The 17291-nt window shown below is 43.7% G+C and overlaps 1 protein-coding gene across 2 annotated transcripts in view; it reads left to right on the forward strand.

Moving 5' to 3' along the window:
• Positions 1-17291, forward strand: part of FRAS1 (Fraser extracellular matrix complex subunit 1) — a 299294-nt gene that overhangs the window by 99348 nt on the left and 182655 nt on the right. The window contains exons 3-7 of one of the 2 annotated variants that reach the window (XM_078394488.1): positions 9360-9467; positions 11232-11324; positions 12575-12728; positions 13929-14062; positions 15541-15585. In XM_078394488.1, the coding sequence (XP_078250614.1) occupies positions 9360-9467; positions 11232-11324; positions 12575-12728; positions 13929-14062; positions 15541-15585 (534 nt within the window). The remainder of the gene's footprint in view (positions 1-9359; positions 9468-11231; positions 11325-12574; positions 12729-13928; positions 14063-15540; positions 15586-17291) is intronic. The other variant, XM_078394487.1, reaches the window with a different exon arrangement.

The raw sequence follows: 17291 nt of genomic DNA on the forward strand, positions 1-17291 counted from the left end.
CTTTCATTTCAGGCGAAGAATCGAGTAATTACTACAAGTCATTCTCAGTGACAGGGTATAAACCAGCCTCCTGGGCCTTAAAATTTTCTCATAATCTTAGGGAGGAAAAACCGAAGGAGGAGCTGGAACACTGTTGGCTCAAATACCAACTTTTTACAAAGGTAGTAGAAGCTTTAAAGGCTCTCTCTCTCTCCCCCCATCTTTTAATGAATTTTATTTTACAGTATTTTATTTTTTTTGCAAATGCTGGAGCATTTGATTTCAGTTACCTGATGGGCAAGGGGACCTCAATTACTCTTCTCTAACCCAGTGCCCTTCAGATGTGTTGAAGTACATTACCCATCATCCTAGGCATGATGGCTTAGAATGATGGGGGTTGTAGTCCATCATACAGGAGGACCTCTATTTTTTGTTGTTGTTTTGACATGTTTCTGACCTACATCAGTTAGGTAAGTGATTCTTATTTACTGCATCTTATTAGGATATTTCTGCTCCCTGGCAGCCAGTATGGTGTGGTAGCTAAGGTGTCAGACTCTCTAGAACAGTAGTGTCCAACCTTGGCCCTCCAGATGTTCTTGGACTTCAACTCCCAGAAATCCTGGCCAGCAGAGGTAGTGGTGAAGGCTTCTGGGAGTTGTAGTCTAAGAACATCTGGAGGGCCAAGATTGGACACCACTGCTCTAGAACTTAGGAAATTTGGGTTTAAATCCATGCTTAGGCATGGAAACTCATTGGCAGGTGGCCATGGTGAAGCACTCCATGAACATCTCACCTATCGTAAAAACCCAATTAAAGCAAATTCAGGAGCAGAAGCAACTTGATGGCACAGAACTATAGCAATAAGATGCCTTCCTCAATTTATGGAAAAAAATACAGCAATTCCAAGAATTTCTGCATTCACAGAGCTGCATTGATCGGAGAATCTAGGAAATCTAATCCAAACAAAAGAACTTCTTCAAACAGTACTTCTGTATATCACTGGTTCGTGAAGCACCTTGTTTTTATAAAGCTGAGTTAGATCTGTCAATCGTCATATGGTTGAGAGAATGCCTCCAGCTTCAACGCTGTAGGCTTTCAAAGGAAAACTGGACAATGACCTGCCTGATCTGCTTTGATTTGTATTGAGCATTGAGCAGAGGGTGGGACTCTATGCCCTTACAAGTCCCCCTCCAACTCCTTTATTCTATGATTCACCATCCTTCCAACTATCTCACTGGGCTAGCTTTGGGACCATAAAACACTTACTGTCTGCGTCCTATCATCTGCCTTCAGATTATAAAACTAAAGAGGGGGTATCCTGAGTTAACTAAGTAAGACCTTGCCATCAAAGAGAGGAGGAGACATCCCGAACGCTTCTTTTCTTTCACTCCCGTTCTACCCTTGGTTCAGATTTTACGGCCAAGTTAAGGCCTCTGTTTTTACTGTGTGGTAATAATGCGACATAAAAATGGTTATTGCTCATTATAGAAGAGATCAGATGCAAATGATGATATATGCGCACCTCGGAGAGAAGGGAAAAAAGAGCCTTCAGATTATTTCCCCGATGGAATATGGGGTAGGTGAAGTTCCTCTGTGAATCCCTGCACTTCTGCTGCAACCTCTAAAGGAACTTAATCAGAAAGTCCACACTCTTCAACAATCCTACAGCACGAAACTGTTCCTTGTCTGGACTACAACTCCCAGAATCCTTTAGCTAGCACAGGCACTAGATTGCTGGGAGCCATAGGCTCCCCCAAAGAAGCTCTTTGCAGCTCTACCCTGGCTAGCAGTGCTGGAGCACAGCGACAAGCAAACTCTTTCGTCTTCCTCTCCCCTGTGGTTCTGGCAAGCTCACATATTCCCCCGCCAGAGCTGTGATTCCTGGTGTCTCTTGGGGACTGGGCCGATCTTGCCCGTTGCCTGGTATTGTCAGCTAATTGGACTGGAAGTGCAAGAAATGGAATGCCGTATTATGAAGCTGCCAAGTCTCCTGGCTCGGTAAAAAGCAGGGCAAGGCTTCTAGTAATTGTACCAGAAGTTATAATTGCCCGGCACTGTGCTCTGCCTAGAGCTTTTCACAAAGCCAGTCCCCTCGCCGTCATCTGGAGATACCTGACACCGGCTTTTTCTTCAACACTTCCTGATAGAAAGCGGCACTTGAAGAGAATTCAGCTGCCCAGCGAGGGAGGACGTGGCTTTCGTACCTTTGCGTACGTGCTGTTCAATACCGAAGCGGAAAACGTGGCCTTGGTATTATGTGTCATTCCTCACTCAGCTCGGAGCGCCCATTGCTTTGGCGTGACACTTCGCCCCTGTCCCTGGGAGTGAAGAGCACCACCATCACATGGCCTGCATGGCATGGGGCCAGAGCGAGCTTAGCGAGGCAGAGAGAAGCCGGCGCCAGCCAACAAGCAGTGTATTTCCCAAGTTTTCTGACAAAAAGGGAGATCGATGGGGGAGATGAACATCACAGGGGGTCATTTTGGTACATTCCGGCAACCGCTTCCGATAAAGAGGAGAACATAAGAAGAACCGTCCTGGATCTACGAGTGGGACAACATTGACAAATCATGTGGGAATCGCCCAGAGATTGGGATTGTCGGATTGGCATTAGTTTCCACTGAGTACATGATGCAGAAGTCAGTGCAAATAAGCCCAGAGTCCCGTTCCCCTCCTCCCTGCAATCCTAAATTTTATCCTCTGCTTCTCCTTTTTCTTTTTCTTTCCAATCACATGCTTTTGTCTGGGTTGTGATTGCTTGAGACTGTCATGAGAATGGCTGATGGTCGGATTCCAAAAGATCTCCTGTACGGAGAATTAATACAGGGAAAGCACCCCAGAGATAGAGACCACAGCTGCGATACAAGGACATCTGCAAGCGGGATCTGAAGGCCTTAGGAATGGACCTCAACAGATGGGAAACCCTGACATCTGAGCGTTCAGCCTGGAGCATTAGGCCTGCATCATGGCCTCTCCCAATTTGAAGAGACCCTTGTCCAGCAGGCCGAGGCAAAGAGGCAGTCCCGAAACCAGCAAAACCAGGCAGTTGGACAGGGGACCGATTGTATTTGTCTTCAGTGTGGAAGGGATTGTCACTCTCGAACTGGCCTCCTCAGCCACACTAGATGCTGTTTCAAGTCCTCTATACAGAGCATGTTACCATAGTCTCTCGAGACCGAAGGATGCCTAATGTAATCTCGATTGTCTGAGCCAATGTCGAGGGGCTTGTAGCCATTTTGTTTGAAGCCATTCCAGCAGGCTATATAGCAGCAGTGAGGAAGGCAGGGCAGTGGGAAAACAGGGGGGCTCTTTGCATCCGCTCCTCTGCAAACCTGCTGCCTGGCTCAGCTTTCATCTTCCCTTCCTGTTGCCTCCGGCCAGTTTTTCTGTGTTGCCGTGAGAGTGGTTTTGTGTGCTTTGCTTCAAAAGGAGGAAAGGCAAGTTCCTTCTTCTTGGCCTCCATGAATCACGCCTATGGCACAGAGACGTTTTGTGCAAATCACGTAAACCTGGATAGGAAAAAAAAGTGGCCATTTTCTCCTACTCGTACTCAAAGCAAAAACTCTCACGGGCTTTAACAAACTCTGTCAAAGAGCCTGTATTTTTGAGAACAAGTTATTTCTCAGGATTTCTTCACACCCCTAGTGCTGACACTGTGATGCACATTGTAATAGATGTTCACACACATGATGATTGGCTGCTGGTGTCTCTGTCTCTGACTGATTCATTTCTCTTACCTGTTAAGTTGGAACTAACTTATGTGGTTGACCCTATTAGGGCTTTCAAAATATGTGAGATATTTAAGGAGTGATTTTACCAGTTCTACACCTACAGGGATTCAAACCCAGACCTCCTGAGTCCACCACTCCATCCAATACACTACACTGAATATCCTACCTATCAGTTAGGGAAGCTCCTTTCCTTTGTAGATGCAATGGTTGGTTACTCTGGATTTTCAACCCCTTAATTTGGGTCTCTACTCTTGTGGTGTAGTGGTGGATAGAGTGATGGACTAGGACCTTGGAGAACAGGATTCGAATCTCCACTGAGTCATGGAAAATAACTGGGAGTGTGGAAACGGTAAAACCACTCCTTAAATATCTTACTTACCTTGAAAGCCCTATTAGGATTGCTGTGAGTCGATTCCAGCTTAATGACACAGAACACGCATGCAACCCACCCTTCTTGTCCTTTCTTACAGACCGTGAGTTCTGTAACTTTGTGCCTTCTCTTCTCCCGACGGTCCAGACTCTTTTCCAGGTTAGTAGCTACTGCTTCCTTTAAAAGCATTGCATTCAACTCTCACTTTGGGCCTGATTCTTTTCGTTCAGTCAGTCTGGGTCTGAATCCCATCTTGTCTGGATCTAGTTCTGACGTGGCTTGAATCTGGCCTCTCCCAGATGTCCACAGCTTGGAAAGGCAACTTTTTATACTAGAACCCACAAAATTAAGACCAGAAATTATCATAACCTCCCCCCCCCCAAAGGTATCATTTCTAAGTTTGCAGACCTCCCGTGGGTTGTCCTGTGTACCCATATTGGGATTGACTTCAGGCTTCTGTCACTTACATTTTCTCTTCACTATATCCCTTCTTTGAGCTGTGTTGTATCCTGTTAACCCTATGAGCTATATAATAATAGCCTTTGAACCACAGAGCTGGAACGGACCCTCTGGATCATCACGTCCAGCCACTGTTAAGGAGACACGCAGTGGGGAAGCGAACTCCCAACCTTTGGCTCCACAGCCAGAGACCTTGTCATTTAGTTGTTTAGTCGTGTCCGACTCTTTGTGACCCCATGGACCAGAGCACGCCAGACCCTCCTGTCTTCTACTGCCTCCCAGAGTTGGGTCAACTTCATGTTGGTCGCTTCAATGAAACTGTCCAACCATCTCATCCTCTGTCGTCCCCTTCTCCTCTTGCCTTCACACTTTCCTAACATCAGGGTGTCTTCTCTTCTCATGAGATGGCCAAAGTATTGGAGCCTCAGCTTCAGGATTTGTCCTTCCAGTGAGCACTCAGGGTTGATTTCCTTCAGAATGGATAGGTTTGTTCTCCTTGAAGTCCAGGGGACTCTCAAGAGTCTCCTCCAGCACCACAATTCAAAAGCATCAATTCTTCGGCGGTCAGCTTTCTTTATGGTCCAGCTCTCACTTCCATACGTCACTACAGGAAAAACCATAGCTTTGACTATGCGGACTTTTGTTGGCAAGGTGATGTCTCTGCTTTTTAAGATGCTGTCAAGGTTTGCCATCGCTTTCCTCCCAAGAAGCAGGCGTCTTTTAATTTCATGGCTGCTGTCTCCATCTGCAGTGATCATGGAGCCCAAGAAAGTAAAATCTGTCAGAGTCCTAAGTCTCTGCTATCCAGCAGTATGTTGTACCATGTTATCATTTTAGGAAGTTTGTCCTGGGAAAGATCCAGTAGGGATGGAAAAGAAGTGAACATAAACATGAAACAGCAGGAAAATATAAATGTCTGTAATGTGGCAGGAATTCTGTGAGGAATAATGAAATTTCATCCCATGGGAGGAAAAAGGAGACATAAAAACGTACCTTTGCATAGTGAAAGGTTTTCTTTCCTGGGACAGAGCACCAAAGTTACCCGCACTGGTGGTGGATGTGATAGGCAGATAGAAAATCTAGATTGGCTCTTCCCTCTTGTCCTTTCTAGATCTATACTGTATATAGAACAGTTCTCTTGGGCTTTCTTCCTTCTTACTGCTCTAGAATATTTTCCTGATTCTTCTTATTTCACTGTTTTCGTTAGAGAAACAGACATGGAAGCTGTCTATAGAAGCTTGTGTAAACTATTTTAAGGACTTTTTCTCCTGCACTGCCAGTAAATAATTTCCCAAATTAATAATAGTTTTATTTTCTTTCCCCTCCTCCTTTCTTCCCTTCCCTTCCCTTCCCACTAGGCTCTACAATGGCTGTTTCTCTTCAGTAGTCATAAACTTGGCACTTGGCTGCTTCACCCTGCCAGTATAAAAATACTGTACTTAAAAAATCATAATACTTTTAAGGCTCAACCACCTTCCATCAAGTCATCGTGAACATGCATTTTTGCTTAAAAATATTTTAAAAATTACACCAGAGGCCTGCCTGGTTCTGTATTCTTTGTAAGAAAGCTGGCAATCATTAAACATTGGGTGGTCTTCTTCAAATTGACAAGACTGCCCACCTTTACAAGAAGCTGCTGCCTCCCTTACAGTTAATCAGATTATCACTCTGCAGCACACAGAGATGCTCAGTAGCAACTTCCAAAATCACATCCTGCTTTCCTTTAGCTCCCACTTGCATTGACTTCCCACCTCCTCTCTTATTGCTGGGATGAGCAAGGACAGGAGGATGAAATCAACAGTCCAAATAAAATTGTTAATTCCCACGTGGGGAAACAAACCATCACTCTTCCAAAGAGAATGCAGGTATGTGGGGGTCCCGAGGCTTACTGTGGCGCCAGGAGGTCTTTGATACAAGCCGTGGCTGACACAGAACAGCTTTTATTTATTTTTTTACCAGTTTTTTTTTAAAAGAAAGGAGCAGGATGGGATTAAATACAGCCAGCGAGCTAGGGAGAGCTTGACACCCATATAACTTGGCTTGAATTGATTCTACGGCTGTACAGTAAATCAGCCGAAGGAAGACAGATTTTTCAGCCTACTCCCCAGTTACTACCACTGTATCCCTGCGGTGGGCCAGTTTTGTTATCAGAGTAAAAATGACGGCCTCTCTCCGGGATCATTTATATCTTGAACTCCAGGGCTGTAAATATGAGTCAATTTCTGGCAGTACTTAGGTTTAATATTCTCATCAGCTTTATTAGGGAGGGCTGGCCTCCCATGTACAGTCTGGCTAAGAAGCAGGAAGCGACCGCTTTTCTTACAGCTGTACAAATCAGCTGTGTCCCAAAAGGTGATTGGGGGGGGGGAGGCATAAGGAAATTAATCCATCTGCAAACAGATGCTGTCTGGGGGAAATGGGCATGTTAATAGGTGGCCAGACGCAAATGTTAATGGGGATCCTATGCCTTTAAGAAGCTATACAGAAGGAGGAATTTTAGCAGCTTTACCATACAGTTACGGAGTATACATGTTTCTTCTGAATCTTATGAACCAGGGACGCACCAGAGCCACTCTATGGCCAAAGGAAAGGTTGAACTCATCAGGACCGACCGGTTCTGTGCCTTTTTGGATACTCTCCAACAGGATTCTTGCTCAAATTTGGGGCAGTGTTTGTGCATTTCTAGTTCTCCATAAAGATCCGTTTCCTGGAAATGAGAAACTCCAGTGGCAAGGCCAGTCTGTAGCCTGAACAGGGCAGGAAGGACTTCTCTGGTCAATAGTTGCCGACCAGAGTACTCTGTTTTGTATCTTCAATTCCAGCCACTGAGAGAAAGCTCCTGGCAGATTCTTAAGGCAGTCACCAGGAAGAGAGTGAGTGTAGGATTTTAAAAGGGGAATAATTGTGATTCTTTTAAATTTCTTTTTAAAAGGGCAATGCAAAGAGCGTGCTCTTCTCTACACTTCTTGAACTTTCTCTCTTGCCCTTCCATTTCCTTTGCAACTGAAATCAGTGGTGTCGCAGCTCCAAGACTTTGCTGATCCAGTCAGTGAATTGACAATGGGAGAAGCAAAGAAGGTTCGTTTCTAAAATAAAGAGCTTTACTCTCTTTAATGCTCCTGGATTTTGTTCTCTTTCCTTTCTTCTAATTGTGACACATGAATGCTGGGTTCAGGGGTCCTGGTTCCATCCTGTTCATGCCTTGGAAACAAGCAAATGCCCCAGTACTGTCTTTTTACTCAAGACAAAGCACCCTAATGGTAGGGCCGGCACTATCTAAGAGGCTGACCAGAAACAAAAGACTTTGAACCAATGATTTCCAATACTTGACAGGAAAGGGGATTTTCCAACAGATGTGGATTGTCATTGACACCTTATTTTTTGGGCTGAGGAGTTATTAATGAGTGCCAAGTTCCAATATACCTCCTTGATGACCACGTTAGTTGAGACTGATGGGAGCTGTAGTCCAACAGTATCTGGAGTGTTGTGTTTCCTATTCCCTTTCTAAGTCACAACGTTGCTGAAGAATGGGAATTTATATATTCCCTGTAGTAGGAGCTAGGGATATGCAAAATTATGGCAAAATTACTCATCCTTAATGAAGCAGGTTGTCTCAGCTGAGAAATTGCTCACCCCATGTGATTTCTCCTCCAGTGTAAGAATGAGATAAGAAGCTTTTTTTCAGTTGACATTTCCACAACTTGTACAAAATGTCTCTGTGCAAAGCTACTGCCTTTTCCCCTTGTGGATCAACAAACACAGGAAGACTAGCAAACTGATCAAAAAGAAGCAAATAACCAATTCAATGCTTCACATTTTAGAAATTTGGTGTAACAAGGCATCCGTTTTTTAAGTCCAACTACCCAGTTGGTGCAGTTTGCACAAAAATAATTTTGCAAGTACAACTTGTGTCAATACTACAGAAAATACTGTGCTGCTCTTGTACATGTAAATCAGGTGAGTAAAGTTTTAAGCAGAGGTCAACCTAAGGAACAGTCTAGGGAATTAGTGGATTTTGGGATTATGTAGCTGGGCAGTTTTTGAGCAGGGATGGGAAAAATATCTGGGTTATCTTTGTGCATGTCAGGGATCCTTACGGAGCCTCAGAAATGAAGTTGGGGGAGGGAGGAATTTTTTAATTAAACATAAGCTGTGGCTGAAGAGGCCATCAGCCTTGTGTTTGCAGAATTGCCCATTATATTCCACCCATGTAAAAAATTATGTATTATGTATTCTACTGAAGACTAAAGGATATATGTATATTTACACAGTCAATTCAGAATTTCCCCTGATCTATCATGTTCCCTGTCTCCTTTGCAACCAGCAAACTCCCCGTCTTTTTAGCCTCTCCCCATCTGTAGTAGCAGTTGTAACACCCCAGGTAATCTTTCTAGCGCATTAATTTTAATAGGAACGGAGCATCAAAAGTACCTTTGGTAGCTGTTAAATTCCCAGACCTAGTCTGTTTATAGAAGTCGGTGCTGCATGGGAGAGGCAAACGCTAATCAGATTGTAGCTACCGGGGTTTAGGCGGATCAATTACTTTGCAGATGGAATTGATTGCTTTTCATCTTCGGCCGGAGCCTTTTGATTATATCTTTTGGAAGTATGAAATGAACGGCTTTGGACTTATTATAGCCACAGGTACTAATCAGCGTGTAGAACATAGACCATGATGCCAAGTTTGCCTCCATAACATAAGCCCCCATTCCCCCCCCCCCCCCGTAAATTCATTTCAACTCTTCACTATTCTGGAACGGCATGCAGCGTTAGCACTTCCATAATGCAATTTTAATTGAGAGCTTTGGATTTGTTTGCAGAACAACACCGTCTGGAAGCCGGACTCATGCCAAGAGTGTCGTTGCCATGGCGACTTTACCCTGTGCGATGCCGTCGTTTGCAAAAACCCACGGTGCAACGTCCGGAAGGTAAGGCCACAGTGTGCCATCTGCCCTGTGATGGCGTTGTGTTCATTTGGGTCAAGCATCTCTTGCATGCCAAGAGTTTGAGGTTCAACCCTACCAAGGAAGTGATTTTGCTGCCTGATACAGAAGAGTAAAGGGTGTCACTGCTCATCCAAACGAAAATACAGTCTTCCTAAAGTTATACAAGGTTTTTTTTTTTGGGCAGAAAATATCTAAGGAACTTTTGACCTCATCCAGCAGAAATGCAACCGCCGTACAGTGGATAACACGTGGTTTGCTACTTTTTCCTTTAGCAGTGCAGAGTAGATATACTACAACCCGCAGTTCATATGGCTAGCTTGGTTTCTGGAAGTTGCAATCTGAAGAAGTAACATTTCAGAATGTTAGTAGTAAGCAGCCCTAATTCTGACTGTTGTGATGAATGTAGCTGTGGTATCAAAATCTGAAACCTGCTCACCGAAGCAGGTCTTGATAAAACTTGGCATCTCCAGAGCAAATTAGAAAAAAACCCTGCCGAAATGGTAGAGAACCACTGCAAGCCGACCAGCAGCACAGGAATTGTTGTCCGAAAGCACCAATCTGCACACCTCTGTTATTGTTTTTCCTGGAGCACAGAAAAGTTACTTTTGGAAAGCTCTAACTTCCAGAATACTCTAGCCAACATGACCAAGTTTTAGTATTTCCAGAAGAAGAGAGCTGGAAACATTACTTTTTAAAAAACTTTGGAGTAACCCCATCCAGCGTGTTGATGCTAGGAGTCATAGTCCCTCTTTTCCAAGTTCTGGTTGTTCTCTTGAAACTGAAGTCATTTATTTTTTAAAGGTACACCTGTACGTATTGCTTAGCATATATAAATCTAATAAAAGTCAGATGCCTGCCGTCTTCATTTTAGCTAAACTATTGCTTCATTTTTGGTGATGCTTTAGCAGTCTCCTGTTACTGAGGAGTTGCACTCTTTCTTCTCTATGATCAAGCCATCTCTTAACCTGGGCAGCTTCAGGCTTAGCATCATCAGCAGAACTATACAGTGGTGCCTCGCTAGACAGTTACCCCACATGATAGTTTTTTTCGCTAGACATTGGCTTTTTGCAATTGCTATAGCGATTCGCAAAACAGTGATTCCTATGGGGGAATTTCGCTGGACAATGTTTGGTCCCTGCTTTGCAAACCGATTTTCGCTAGACGACGATTTTGACAGCTCCCTCCATGCTTGCAAACAGGTGTTTTCGGGACCTAAGCTTCGCAAGACAGCGATTTAAACAGCTCATCGGTGGTTCACAAAGCGGCTTTCCTATGGCCGATCTTTGCTAGACAACGACGATTCTTCCCCATTGGAACGCATTAAACAGGTTTCAATGCATTCCAATGGGAAAATGCTTTTCGCTAGACGATTTCACTAAACAGCAATTTCAGTGGAACGGATTATCATCGTCTAGCAAAGCACCACTGTATTCTGTGCCATTCTTTGGACACATTTCCTCTTCTAAATTTACCTAGAAGATGAACAAGTTTAATTTGACATGGGCAGCAAGTCACTTCATTAGCATGTGCAGAGGAGGCTCACTTGTTCCCATGGGTGCTCGCGATGTGAAGAGAGAGTCAGAAATGACAAATGAGGCTAAACTGATCCCTCTCCTCATATGTTAATTAAAGCAGATTACCGCATGCCTCAATCTAGACTGTAGACTTGGAAGGAACAGATTCCTGGATTGTGTTTCCAGATAAACTGATTCCTTACACCCAGTTCATTTTTTTTCTTGCGCACAGGGAGAAGTGCTTCACATTGCCCCCAATGCTTGCTGCCCTAAATGTGTTTCCCGAACAGAGGGATTTTGTGAGCATGAAGGACGAGTCCGTGAAGTAAGCCTTTTTTTATATATTCCTTTTCAATCTCTTGCTTTCTTCTTGTGTTTTCTGCCTTAGATCTTTGATGAGAACATGTTTATTTTTGATGGAGAAACTTTCTGAGTTGTTTGTGTTGGAAAATATAGCCTAAGTAAGCAAGATCAGGTTATTTGGATGCGGTGCCAGAGTTGCTTAGAGAAGTCCGACGGCCTGTGAGTGTTGGCCTCGTTCATACCAATAAAGGGTTGCATTTCTCAGCTCAAGCCGATTCTTTGACAGCTTTAGGTTTTTTGTCTCGTTCTTGTGTTCAGGGAAGTAGGTCGGAGAAATCTTATGCGGCTCTACACATGACCTAACCAAAGTTATTGCCATGAATTAACTTTTGGCCAGATACTCGAAGATCGGGGGCAAGCACTGGCCTATTCTGGCTGCCAACTGGGTCACAGAAGGAGCCTTTGGCATTCTTGCTGCAAAAATCAGTATGTGATTATTAAAAAGGCCTTTAATTGCAGGCACACTTTTAGAACCCATGGAAAACAAAAACGATCCCTCACCATTCCTATCCTCTCTGGAAGAGAGAAGTGCTGGGAGTTAGAGAAATGCACAAACAACACAGTCAGGACACGAATATATTTGGTCGCTAAAGAAGAAAGAACATGTTTTGGGAGGGGGATGAGAAAGTTCGGATGAGGGTGAATGGAATGGTATTCCGTGGAAAAGGAGACAGCTGCCTGTCTAGCTGTCTGTTCTCCTAGAATCCCAGTAGTTGTGCTTCACACCAGTGCTTTCAGCGGCCTTTCCAGGAAGCAGGTCTGGTGAAGCCACCTGACCTCAGCTCTTCAGATCTTCTGCACGGTAATAGAGACTAGACTCTTCTTTTCTTGTTTACATGGTCAATGGGCCCTTGTGTATTTGCTGGAGCTTTTCCAGAGTGTACAGAGGCAGATATTGCAGGATGTGGGATGGAGAGCAAGACCTTCCCAATGATCTTAATACTCAAGCAAACTCATAAAGGGAGACACAGTTCTAGAGATAGCTTGAACCCAAACAGGGAGATTTTGACCACCATTTTGGCAGAGATACTCCCCTCCTCAACACCCAAAAACAACTATAACTGGAAGCAGTGCAACCATTATACTAAACCGATTATCTTGGCATGAGTATCAGGCATGAAAAAAGGCAGGCTAAGGCTGTAAAGGGTCTTCCTCTCCTTCAGTTGTCAACAGTTGGATAATACGTCTCATTTCTCTGTCTTCCTCTTCTAGCATGGTACCGAATGGGCTGGCAGTGGATGTACAACCTGCTCTTGCGTCAATGGGAAAGTGGTTTGTGCCCCCAAGCCTTGCCCAGTCATTTCTTGTGAGAGGGGTGAAGTGGTGGCCCAAGGAGCATGCTGCCCTCAATGTGCTGGCAGTGGAGGTGAGAGAAAGAAGTGGGACAGGCTCGGTCTTGAAAATTTATGCCGTCTGTTGTTGCATATGTTCTCAGACCAACACTAAATGATAAAATTGTATCTTTCCGAGAAGATTGGTGGGAGAAAATCTATTTACATATAATCTGGAGCCCTCACTAGACATTACAATGTTCCTATATCTAGGAATAACACACCTTCAGGGGATGAAAAGGACGTAATTTTTGGAAATACATTAAAAGGAACCACATGAATGTTGTCCCTCTATGTCTGGAATGTTGTCCCTTTATCTCATATCCACACACCTAATTCTGGAGACATGGATGTAAATTGCACATCTAATTCTGGAGACATTCATATAAAGTAAATAATGTTGAAAGAGCAGGAAAGACATGTTTCCTTGACCGTCTACTTTATTCCTGTGCCTGAATTTATGGCTTTCCGTATAAGCTCAAGGATGTGGTGGCGCTGTGGGTTAAACCACAGAGGTCTGTGTGCTGCAAGGTCAGAAGACCAAGCAGTCGTAAGATCGAATTCATGCGATGGAGGGAGCTCCCATCGCTTGTCCCAGCTCCTGCCAACCTAGCAGTTCTAAAGCATGTAAATGTGAGTAGATAAATAGGTAACCACCATGGTGGGAAGGTAACGGTGTTCTGTATCTAGTCATGCTGGCCATGTGTCCACGGAAACTGTCTTTGGACAAATGCTGGCTCTACGGTTTGGAAACGGGGATGAGCACCACCCCCTAGAGTCAGACACAACTGGATTAAATGTCAAGGAGAACCTTTACTTTTACCTTTACCTATGTTTAGGTAGGTGTCTGCATGCAGAAAATGGTTTGCATGTCTGGTTGCATATTGACTTCAACAAGGATATTTGACTGAACGTGCAGATGCTGGAAATGGGGGCAGCATGTCTGGCTCCTCTGCTTGTGTGTTCATCCTAATGTCTGCACATGCATAAGGAAATGTCAGCCCTTGTCACCTCTGTGGGAGATGTGATGGTGGTGACCCTGTATTCAAGGCTTCCCCCTTCCACCATTCCTGGGGCTCCCAAAGACTTTCCCTGGTGCTATAGATGCAATACACAAATACCTCACCTTGTGGTGCGTTTTCCCTGTGAAAAAAGAAAACAAATGTGCTTACTAACTCTGGAATATTCCATGAGGATTCAAGGATACCAACACACTTGTCTTCCATTTCTTCCAGAGGCCTGCTCTTTTGATGGCCAAACGTTCCGGGATCATGAGGAGTGGCGCCCCAGCCGTTGTGCCAAGTGTGTTTGTCAGAATGGGACTGTGGAGTGTTTTACTGCATCTTGTCAGCCTCTTATATGCAACGAGGTAAGACTGCGCGTGCTGCCAACTACTGTGCATTTTAGTAGGTTTCTGAAAAATAAATAATGAGGTGGGTTGCTGTCCAGACAAAAGTCTTGTCATTACTGAAACTAATTATAATAGGATTACAGCCTTGTCGTACTTTATCTGCTTTTCTGATGGGGGTGGGGAGCGGTTGTGAACTCGGCCACCTTGGGGCCAAAGTCTTGCCGTCGTGCCTCACTGTTGGGCTTCACTGAGCCTAGAAATGGCTGTCTTGGACAAATAAATGAACAAATGGACAGGGAGTGTCTAGATTGGCACATTCAGTTTCTGGTCTGTGGTTTTATGAAGAGAGATGAGGGTCGTGGAGAAGAACCGCAACATCCTGAGCTGAAAATCACTTCCCTGGACGTTTCTCGGGGGGAGATAGACTGTTTTTAAGCCAATGATGGAGATGCGGTTTGGGTTTGGGTGTCAATGAGATGCAACTGGGACATTTGCCCACATTTGCTGTGCCACTCCTAACGAGGGCAACAGATCAGAGAAGGACAACAATGGGTTAGGAAGACACCCAGAAAACAACAGAGGGCCAAGGATTGGAGTGCTAATGTTTTTCAACATGGCAGAGAAAGGAGCTCATAAGGGAGGAGTTTCAAAGGAAAGAAATTAAAAAAAGGTTTGATAGGCAAAAATAATATTTAGACTCCACACCATCACCACAGCGCTGAAAAGCTCATGAAACCCTCTCAAATGCATGATTTGAGCCACATAAATAAATAATCAACAGCCAGTATGCGTTGACACCGTAATCTTAAGGTGTGAGGATAAACATGGAGCTTGCTACAAGTTAGTAACCCGAGAGACAAACACACATCTAAATAGTGAAGGCACATGTACCTTTTAATTCTAAAAATGGATAAAACAAAACATTCCATGTTAGATTGGTTACTTTCCAGGGACCAATCCCCAAACATAAGCTCATTCCAAGGTATGTAAGTGAGGAAAATGGTTTACTGTGACAGAGAGATGTCATTCACCACTTGAGTGAGCACCCCTTTGAAATATGTACTATATTATCTAGTTCTAGTTTTGGCCTCAATACAGCTGGGATATTGTAGAGTATGGGAAAGCTTTTTTTTTTCCAGGGGAGGGGGGAGGAATACAGCTTCCAGTGTCCCACATGCAAATTCTGGGATTTATTGTCCAGAAAAGTAACCCTTCCAATCTCTGGGAAATTGTCGGTGGATTGCCCTTCCCCTCCAAACCTGCTCAGCTCTTTTTTTAACATTGACGCCAGGCAGTTGGTCTTAGAAAAGCCATATTCCCTTTTGCTGTTCAGCACATTCCTGTTTTTACATTCAACAAAAATGCTTCCTTAATGTATGGGTTTAGTCATCCAGGTTAACAGAAATGCGGGCAGCTTAGACAGGCGGCAAATATTCTTGTCATCATGTTCATGTCGTAAATCCTCTCTCTTTCAATTCTCCCACCTATGTTTTAAGGACCCAGATGTTCATGTTAGTAATGCCCGCTCCTTTCCAATGAAGGTATATAAACTTTTCTTTTAAAAAAAAAAAACTGGGGGAGGCTTCGAAAATGTGCTTTGCGTTTGCTCAGCAGTGCAGCAAAGATGAAGAGTTAAAAGAAATGAGCCTTAGAACAAATTTATGGAAAATATCTAAATGTTTCCACCTCACTCTTCAATCTGCCGTTATTCTGCAATGGATCACTCTAATATTTATCAGCCAGTCGTTAGAATGTCATTAAATGTGGAAGAAATTTACAGGTGACACAAGGAGGGTGTGAATAATCAGATAGCAAATCTCTAATGCAACCTCCAGCCTTTAGCTAATTCTAACAATCTTTGATAGATTTCCATAATAAGATACTCTGTGGGAAAGCCCATCAATCTTAATAGTGGGAATTGTAACCTGCCCGTTTCTCTCTTTCTCTCCCCCCCCCAGTGCTTTTTTCCTGTGCCAGGAAAATGTCCATTAAAAAGTGAAAGATTTGAAGAAAGGCAGATGTTGGGGGCTTCTAGTTAGGAGTATAAAATACTTGCCAGTCTCATCCTTACACTCAAGGATGAGAAACAGCAAAAATTTTCTTCTTGCCTTGCAGAAGAGCAAAATATCTTCTGGTGCTATTGACTCAATTTTTGTGCAAATTGTGCAATTTGAACAAATTGTGTCACTTGCAAATAATTGCACAGGTTGTGTAAATGGTGTAAAACTGAAATATCTGCTCTTGTTGTGTGGGCATTTAACAATTAGAAGGAGTTATTTGCATCTTTTAAAAGTCCTCCTGTGTTTGGGTTGTGCGTGTGTATGTGTGTGTTTTGCTTTTCAAAAGAAAGCATACTAGTTTTACATAGATTACCACAGAGACATTTTTCACAAATTGCAGAAAGCCTGTCAACAAGGAACTGAGTAGGTTTTCTTTATATCCACATCGCTACTACCTGTGTCATGCCTATTTTTTGGAATTCTGTCTCCCAAAATCCTGCAGTCAACATGGTCAGTGATCAGCGTGGCTGGAGAATTCTGGGAGTTGTAGTCTCAAAAATTAACTCGCCCAAGTTCTGTCAAGTTCTGTGGCTGGGTTTGCCTCCACTTTACTCTCAGCCCCAGAATCGATGGCTTCCTGGCCAGATCTTAAGTGAAGATCTGATCTTTCAACCTTCTGATTTTTATTTCATGTTCTTTAGAGCTTGATGGTGGAGGTGGTGGGTGGTTGTTCAAGACTGTCCAATATTAAACTAAACATTAATTCAAAATTTATACTAAAGACACCACACACAAAAATCACAGAACATTCAAAGAATTAGAATGGAGTAGGAAACGTACCCCAGGTAAGTTCTTACAGCCCCAGTTGCTCCTCTTTAATGGCTGCCACTAAAAGTGCTGTTGATACTGGTGACATTGCCATGGCCACCAGGAAAAACAACAGAAATTTGTTGTCAATTTTTAAAACTGTGTTTTTTGTTTGTTTTTGTTTTCATTTTCTTTCCACCTGGAAGAAATAAAAGATCCACTACTTAAACACCAGCAGGACTTTGTAATGTTTGTATATGCTCTTCTCTTAGTTCCACTGCCTTCATGGGCATGTTTGATGGAAATGTGAGGCAGAGCCTTCTGTGTGGCTGCTCCCGGGTTGTGGAATTTCCCCCCTCCCCCTAAGAGTCTAGGCTGCCATTCTTGTTTTTTCGGATGAAAGGCGAAGATTATCCTTTTTAAGGTAAAGGTAAAAGTTC

The sequence above is a fragment of the Pogona vitticeps genome, chromosome 5, assembly GCF_051106095.1.
Source record: "Pogona vitticeps strain Pit_001003342236 chromosome 5, PviZW2.1, whole genome shotgun sequence".
NCBI lineage: Eukaryota > Metazoa > Chordata > Lepidosauria > Squamata > Agamidae > Pogona > Pogona vitticeps.